Source organism: Lontra canadensis, unplaced genomic scaffold, assembly GCF_010015895.1.
Source record: "Lontra canadensis isolate GAN:19392208 unplaced genomic scaffold, GSC_riverotter_1.0 scaffold30, whole genome shotgun sequence".
NCBI lineage: Eukaryota > Metazoa > Chordata > Mammalia > Carnivora > Mustelidae > Lontra > Lontra canadensis.
Genome location: NW_022631024.1, coordinates 15,182,719 through 15,190,132, shown reverse-complemented (window position 1 = coordinate 15,190,132; position 7,414 = coordinate 15,182,719). Strand labels below are relative to the sequence as shown.

General features: G+C 63.3%; 1 protein-coding gene and 1 pseudogene across 5 annotated transcripts in view; both read right to left on the bottom strand.

Moving 5' to 3' along the window:
* Positions 1 to 686: 686 nt before the first annotated feature.
* LOC116872861 lies at positions 687 to 2,214 on the bottom strand (annotated as a pseudogene).
* A 472-nt stretch (positions 2,215 to 2,686) lies between these two features.
* Positions 2,687 to 7,414, bottom strand: part of USP20 (ubiquitin specific peptidase 20) — a 41,257-nt gene continuing 36,529 nt past the window's right edge. For 3 of the 5 annotated variants that reach the window (XM_032866069.1, XM_032866071.1, XM_032866072.1), the window contains exons 22-25: positions 6,480 to 6,588; positions 5,518 to 5,626; positions 4,464 to 4,535; positions 3,682 to 4,085 (exon numbers count right to left, since the gene is read on the bottom strand). In XM_032866069.1, the coding sequence (XP_032721960.1) occupies positions 3,925 to 4,085; positions 4,464 to 4,535; positions 5,518 to 5,626; positions 6,480 to 6,588 (451 nt within the window). In that variant the 3' untranslated portion in view covers positions 3,682 to 3,924. Of the gene's footprint in view, positions 2,796 to 3,681; positions 4,086 to 4,463; positions 4,536 to 5,517; positions 5,627 to 6,479; positions 6,589 to 7,414 lie in introns of those variants that run through there. The other 2 variants (XM_032866070.1, XM_032866073.1) reach the window with 2 other exon arrangements.

Here is a 7,414-nt window from a genome sequence, read left to right as displayed (position 1 = left end):
CCACGCGGCCGCACAGGCGGTGGCGACCCCTAGCGGGAGAGGGGCCAGCACGAGAGGGGAAGGACGCCCCAGGGCAGGACCCGGTGTCCGGAAACACCAGGAGTGCGTGGGGTGTGTTCAGGGGCCCCTCTTTTAGTTAAAGGAGAAGAGATCTCTGGAGTTGCCGGCCCCACAGGACAGCCCGGACATCCAACTCTGAATCTGCAGCCGAAGTGAGGCGCTGGGGGCCTGCGGGAGGGGGGCGCTGGGAGGGAGGGGTTGGCCCGACAGCCGGCCTAGCCCAGTGGGGCTAACGTCCCCGTGTCCTGGGCGGTGAGGAACCCCCGTCCCTGGCTAGAGGAGGCCTCCTCTTCCCTCCCTGGCCTCTGCTGTGCTGTTCTGAGAAGATGAGGCAGTAAGCCTGTGGCCAGCACCTTCTCGGACCCAGGACTGAAGTGCAAACCCGGCGCTCAGCAGCCACTTTGTGAACACCAGGAGCTGCTTCCCGGAGGTGCATCCGTGAGGCCCCGCTTTAAACACTACCTGTCCAGATGGTGCAGTGAGGGACCCGTACTGAAATGACCTCCCGTCCGCTGGGGGCATTGCTGGGCCCCGCAAGGTGGAGCAAAATCTGAGAAAGGCCCCAGCGTGCCCTTGTCCTCAGAGCTAAGGGGCCAAAAGCTGTGAGGGGAAAAGTGGGGATCTCCTCATTCGTAGCTGCTGGGCCCCAGGAGGAGACGGGGGTCGGCAGGTGGGAAGGATCCCAGGCAGCATTCTGCCCCTCGGTGTGCCCATCCTCCCACTGCACCAGGCCGAGCCCTGTCCCCACTCCTGGCTCCCCAGACCCCACCTGGGCAAGGCCACTCGCTGGTCTCAGATCCAAGGACGGGCTGGAGACGGCGTCCTAACGCGTCCCTGGGCCAGCTCTCCAGAACAGTGTCCTACACCGTGGGCCGCCCTCTTCACAGCTCCTGAGGGCGTTAATCTCTTCCACACCGGCTCCCTGGCGGCTCCTCTCCGCTGCAGAGAAAAGAGCCAGAGGGAGGTGTGATTCCAAAACCCCACTCGCTTCCCCCAAGGCTCTGGGGACTCCAAGCGAGGCGGTGTCAGACTGGCAGGATCATTTGTGTTTTGCACTGAACTCCGGCAAGAACAAAGGTAGGAAGCCGTACTCCGGGGAGGTGGGGGGAGGGCTGCACCTTGCAAATGCATTTTCTGATGCAGGTTTGTGAGCAGAAGCGTGTGCCCAGGCAGCAGCTGGGAGCGTGTGGGCGCCCCCCTCTGTGGAGGAGGCAGACTCTGGCTCCTCTAAACGGGGCTGCTGGAGTGAGACCCGGCCCGATCGGGGGTGGGGGACGCCTGCGGAGGGAAGACGGGAGGTGGCCTCCCCCACTGCCCACTGCTTCGCGGCCCCACTCAGGCTGAGAAGTGAACACCCACAGTCTCCTGTTTTGTCTGCCCATTCCAGGCTCTGGAGCCCCTTAAAGCCTGATGTATCAAGGGAAAATAGGAAGGAAAGACTTTGAGGTCAACTGGTACGTCCCTCTTTCTCCCCAACCTTCCTGCAGTACAAGAAGCGAGTGTCTCCAAACCTCCAATATCAGCCAATGCCCCAGACAGAACTTCTTCTTTCTCATCTTCCACGGAAGACAAGAAAGGCCAATCACAAAATCCGTACCACGGAATTCCGTGTGTACGACGTCCCAGTGTGAGCAAAGCCGCGTGGCAGATGCGGGAAAGCTAGAAAGAAAAGTGAGGGATGAAGGACAGGCCTGGAGCTACTTCTGGGGCGGGGCGAGGTGGCCGCTGTGCTCGGGAGGGAGCCACAGGGGTTCATGGGGCCCTGGGATGGTCACAGCGGGGGGAACCATTCCTGAAGTCGAGCACCATCAACTCATGCTCACATCTGATGGGATTTCACAAGCATGTTTCAAATAACACACAAAAATCTCCCATTTGTCTCTCCCCACCAAACCCCAAGGAGTGTAAACAAAAACCAACCAAAACCACAGGGAAAATTAAATGCCGGGAGCTCCCCAGGTAGGACCTCAGCAATGAGGTCAGCAATCCCACGATGCTGGGATTCAAGGAGCCAATGTCCGCTGTCCACTGTCCACTGAGGAGGGAAGGGCTCCTCCAGCCGTGGAGCCCTTGCCCGGCCCTGGGAGGATGACCCCAGCCCAGAGGGGTTATCCCGAGTGGCCCAGGCGCGGCACCAGTACGGGACCAGCCCATGGGATGTGCTGGCCTTACCCCCACCCCCACAGCTGGCCCCACTTCTCTGGGCCAGGGCTGGTTCCAGGAAAAGGCGGCACACGTGCGTTCGCAGCCTCTCTTCCTTGTCCGCTCCCGCGGCCTCCAGAGTCTGGCTGGTTTCGGAGCCCCCCAAGCCCTCTCCTGCGTGCAGTGGTGCGGGCCGCTCATCTCCCCACCCCGCCCCACCCCCCAGCGCAGGCCCCCCACTGACAGAGTGACCTGCCGCGGGTACAGACGACAGCCAGGGCTGCGGGGGATGCATATGTATTTATTAGGACATTCTGAACACCAACAAGGCCGCGCAGACGGCGGGGACAAGTTTACGACCTGGCGCAGACTCTGTCACCAGCAGGGCAATGACTGGCCACCCAGCCCCGCCGCGGGGGTTGCCCGCTGGCCGCAGCGGGAACTTTCAAGACTGTAGCAAACGTCAGGGGGTTCCAGAGCGGCTTGTGCTGCCTCGGCTGGGGAGGACCCGGGTAGAAGGGCTGCAGAGTGAGCTACCGGCGCGCCAGCTTCCCGGGCTCTGCCGGAATTCCAGCCGCATCTGCTTCTAGAGACTGAAGGCCACGGTGTGTGGGGGCCCAGGTCCTGAGGCCCCTTTCCCACCCCCCCTTCCCTCCAGTCCCGACGAGGTGGGCATCTCGCCCCAGCTGCTTCGTCCAGGGGCGTGGGTGTCCCCAGAGGCAAGCCCGGGCCCCTTGCACTCATCCCAGGGCCCCAGCGTGGCCCGTTTCAGCATCCAGAATGGGCTTCCACGGCCGATGTGAGAGCTGCCCTGGCGCCACAGCTCCCTGGGCTCCCCGTGACAGTGTGGTGAGAAACAGGGAGCCCCCCCACCCCAGGGAAGCCACGTCCGCAGCAAAGGACAGTGACGTGGGGTACTTCGGTCTCATCATCTGGTTCCCTGCTGGGGACGAGCGACAGCCAGTCCGGGGAGCCAGCTCAGCAGCACGGGGAGCCAGGGACCAGCTGCCTCCAGAAACAATCTCGCCCAGCAGATCCAACCCCCACCCTGGGTCCCCATCGCAACAGAGTCCAGAATCGTCAGTCTGCAGGAGAAACGCTGAGAGCAGCCCAGGGTTCCGGAGCCTTTCTGTGACACCGGGGGATCGGGCCAAAGCGGGGCCTAGGGCAGAGCTGGCTCCGGCACCCCCCGCTGCTCCAGCTCGGTCCTCTGTGCCCCAGCTTCCCGCTGTGCGTGCTGGGTGCTGCACAGTACCTAGAGCTCCTCCTGCCCTGTGGTCCCTTGGTCACAGCCCCTGACTTAGAGCTTCAGGGACCCAAGCTGGGCCTGAACGAGCAAGAGGACAGGTGGGGGACACAATGGCCGTGACAAGTGGACACAAAGACCCAAGTTAAGGAACGTCGTAGAGCCCTGGTTGTTTGAAGAGCCCACAGCAGGTGTATTTCCTGACCGCGACATCGCTCACTGGGACCCAGATAACTTGCTGCTTGGGTCTCCCCAGCCGCCGGCCTCTCTTCGGGACACACACACGCCCTCCGCAGGGAGGAGGGCCAAGGCGGGGGCCTGTGGGGACACTTGGGTCACTCGGCCCAGCGGGGCTCACGAGAGGGTTTTTCCAAACAGTCTCCCGGAAGGTGCGTTCAGGGCTGTGTTCTTCCAACACACAGGGGACGGGAGAGGTTCTCTGCAGAGGGAGGGGACTTACAGGCTGGCCCAGCAGGTCAAACGGCCCGGGTCTCGGCTTCAATCTTCTGCTCCCCGTGCAGGCTCTCTGGGTCCTGGAGCTGGGCCACGCTCTGTCGGATGGCGATCTCGGGGCCGCCGCCGTACAGGTTGTTCAGGTAGACCCAGGTCTCCTCTGAAATCTGCCCGTAGTCAGCTCCTGCAGGGCCCCAGAGGCCAGGCGGTCGGGGCTGCGCCTGCACTGCCCACTCACTTCCCCTGACCCCAACTCCCGCCCCAAGAGGCCATGTCTTGGCAGGGGGACTCCGGGAGCTCCGTGTGCTCCCGCGCAAAGCTGTTCCAGAGCAACCTTGGGACGCTCCAAGGGACGTCGCTTCTCCAAGGACCCCGGAAGGCACATCTCTGGCTGCCGCCCGTTTCCCAGGGTGTGGGGTGCCCGCAAAGGGCAGACAGAGGCCGACACAGGGCCTGGGTAGGACAGGCGGGGGCTTCAAGTGGGACTGTGACCAGCAGCCAGGAGGGACCGTGGGGAGGCCAGCTGGCCAGGGACGCCAGGGCTGGAGCCGGCGAGACTCACCCTGCTTCAGCTGGATGTGGCCACTTCCTTTGACCTGTGCGATCCTGCTGTTGTCGATGGGCCCGGGGGGCTCTGGAACAGACCCGGCTCAGGCTCAGCGCCTCAGAGGCTCTGCGGCAGCGGGAAACCCACCTGCCCCCGCCATGGCCCTCCACCTCTCCGCAGGCAGAAGCCATTCCCAAAGCGTGACTCCGACCCCATGACCCGGGAGAGGCTGTCCAGGGCCCACAGGGGCCAGGTGATGTGCTCACGGGGGCAGGTGCCAGGCACTGAATGCTCGGCCACCAAAGCAGGAGAGCCGGAAGGGACCCGGGGCATCCCAGCAGCCCGCAGAGGGGATTTCTGGGACTTCAGACCCTCGCTGAGCACCATTCCCCAAATCACACGGTATCCTCGGCAACCACATGACTTGAGAGCTATTTCCAGAGGCCGGGGAGGAAGTGCCCCAGGAAGAGTCAGCAGAAGGCAAAGCTGGGGCCCGAGGGCGGGCTGCAACTCCGAAGCAAAGCCCCAGCCCTACACCAACACCAGGGAGCCCCCAGGCCCCTCCCCTTGCCCTGAGGCCTGGCCGGTGCTTAGGTCCCGAAAGGCCCATGTTGGCCTGCTGCTGGCCTGGCCAGGCCCCAAGCCCTAGTCTGGGAGCCCATGTGGGGGGCTCGAGGGTGGGAGGGTGGGCCGTGGGCAGGCCAGAGCTTGGGCTCAGCCATTTCTCGCTGGGGCCTGTGGAGGGTTCTGGGAGGCTGCCCAGTTCCAGCTCTGGAAAGTGAGCTGTCAGAGGACACTGTATCCACGTTCTTCTTTCCCAAGAGTCTGAAGCCATCTAGCCACTAAAATCTTTCTTTAAGGCAAGCAAACCCCCAAAGAAAAGTGCCCGGCAGGAGGGAAAAGCACCAGTGGGGACAGGACGCGAGGGAAGGGACAAGTAAGACCACTCCAGTCCTGCCACAGCAAGAAGGCCCGGCCATGGGCACCCCCCCCAACCCCCCACCGTCACAGCCCTGGGGCAGGGAGAACACCTGCACTGGGGGGAGGGCCAGGCCCATGCTACACTCACCGTTGTCCTTGCCCTTGCCCTTGACAAAGGCCTCCCACTCCCGGAACCACTGCATGCTGATGCAGTAGATGACACCAGGGGCCTCCTCAGCCTGGAAGGCTTTGTTCAGCTGGGCCGAGGGAGGGGCAGCAGAGGGGAGGGTCAGCACCACGGACCCAGCACCCTGCCCACCCTCCCTGTCATCCTGCCCTCCCCACCTCTTAGAAAACCCTGGACACTCTAGGTAGAAAACTAGGGGACTCCCAGATAAGCTCGGAGAGCCCTCTGCCGCAGTCCCACCCTCCAACGTCTGCAGGGGACAATGAATTTCTTCAGCTGAGGTCCCAGGCCGAGCCCCCCCCCCCCCATTTAACGGAAGGCACTGACTTGTTCCATTAACTCTCCTGACATGTCGTCTTCTCCTGGGCACAAAGCTCAGAGTCCCTTACTGTCTTTTACCCACGCTCCACTCCTGAGGGGTGGTGGTCCCCAGGCACCCTGTTCCCAGCAGCCCCAGGCCACGCATGCACACCTGCTGCCACTGGCCATTTCGCCACTTGTTTTCACTGAATGCACCTTTCCATGTCACTCTGTACAGCCCCACAGTTCTCACGAGCGGGGAGATCTGCCCCCCAAGGGACACGGCCAATGTGTGGACGTGATTTTTGCCGTCACTGGCATGCGGGGGCCAGGGACGCTAACTGTCCTTTCACACACAGGACAGTCCCCGCAGCAGTCACCCAGCCCCAAGCGGCAGGGCTCTGTCCTTTCCACGGTGGCTCAGCAGCTCACCCAGCAGATGGACCCGAGCCTCCGGAACCTGACCCTCCTGCCAGCAAAGCCTTCAGTGTCCGGCCGCTCTGTGCTCCCACGGGACAGGTGTTCCACGAGGAGCCCAACCCCGCAGGGCTCCTCAGTCCCCAGCTCCCCACCTGTCCCCCACAGAGGCCCCCGTCCCTCCCCAATGCCCCGACCCCACGCACCTTAATGAAGGTGTCGATCTCGATCCGCCTGCGCTTGGCCAGCGCCTCGATCTCCACCTGGCAGATGGAGCACACGTACAGATGGTTCACGGCAGGGCCACCCCCGAATCTGCACCCGGAGGAAGGGCAGAGAGAGAGAGAGAGAGAGCGTGTGAGCACACCCTGAAGGGAGAGTTTCAGAACGTGCCAGAGAACCAGGACTGCCCTCCACTTGGCGGCTTTCTCCTCCTCCTCCCGGGAGGCTCCCTGATGTCCCCCTGGCCCAGCCGCGGAGCAACCCTGAGTGCCCTGTGCATGGCCTGTTGACTTTTCTGTCGCCCTCGGACTGGCAGGGGGACCTGAGTGCTAGCAGGCCCACGGAGCCCGGCTGGCCACCTGCCCCAGGGCAGGCGTGTCACAAAGCTAGGTTTACAGGCTGAAGGGCGGACTAACAATCTTGCTTTCCCTCTTGGCTACCCGGCAGGAGCTGCTGAGGCCCGCGGCCCACCTGGCCAGACCCTGGGGACAATGTCAAAGGGAGGCAGAAGCTTGTCCCTCTGCAGGCAGGAGAGCAGATTCCCACAGGATATGGGGACACATTCCCCTGTAGGGCCCTGACCCACCTGCCTACCTCCAGGCCGAGTTTTTGAACCTGACCTGCCAGCGGATGGCAAAGCCTGTCTGGGGAGAGGCCTCCTGGCCTATCTGAACACTCTCTCAGGGGCTCACATCCTGCCTGCCCATCAGCACAGCGACCCGGGCCTAGGCGTCCTCAATGTGAGAGCCCCAGTTCTGGTCCTGAGGGACTTGAACCTGGAAGCCCAGGCCACCCGAGCTGGGCGGCTGGAGCCAGTGCACCGAGGACTCTCCATGAGAAGGACCCGCTGGCCACGCTGGAGCCGGTCTCCATCCCTCCCGGCAGTCAGGGTCTGACAGGCGCCCTCAAGCGTCGTCTT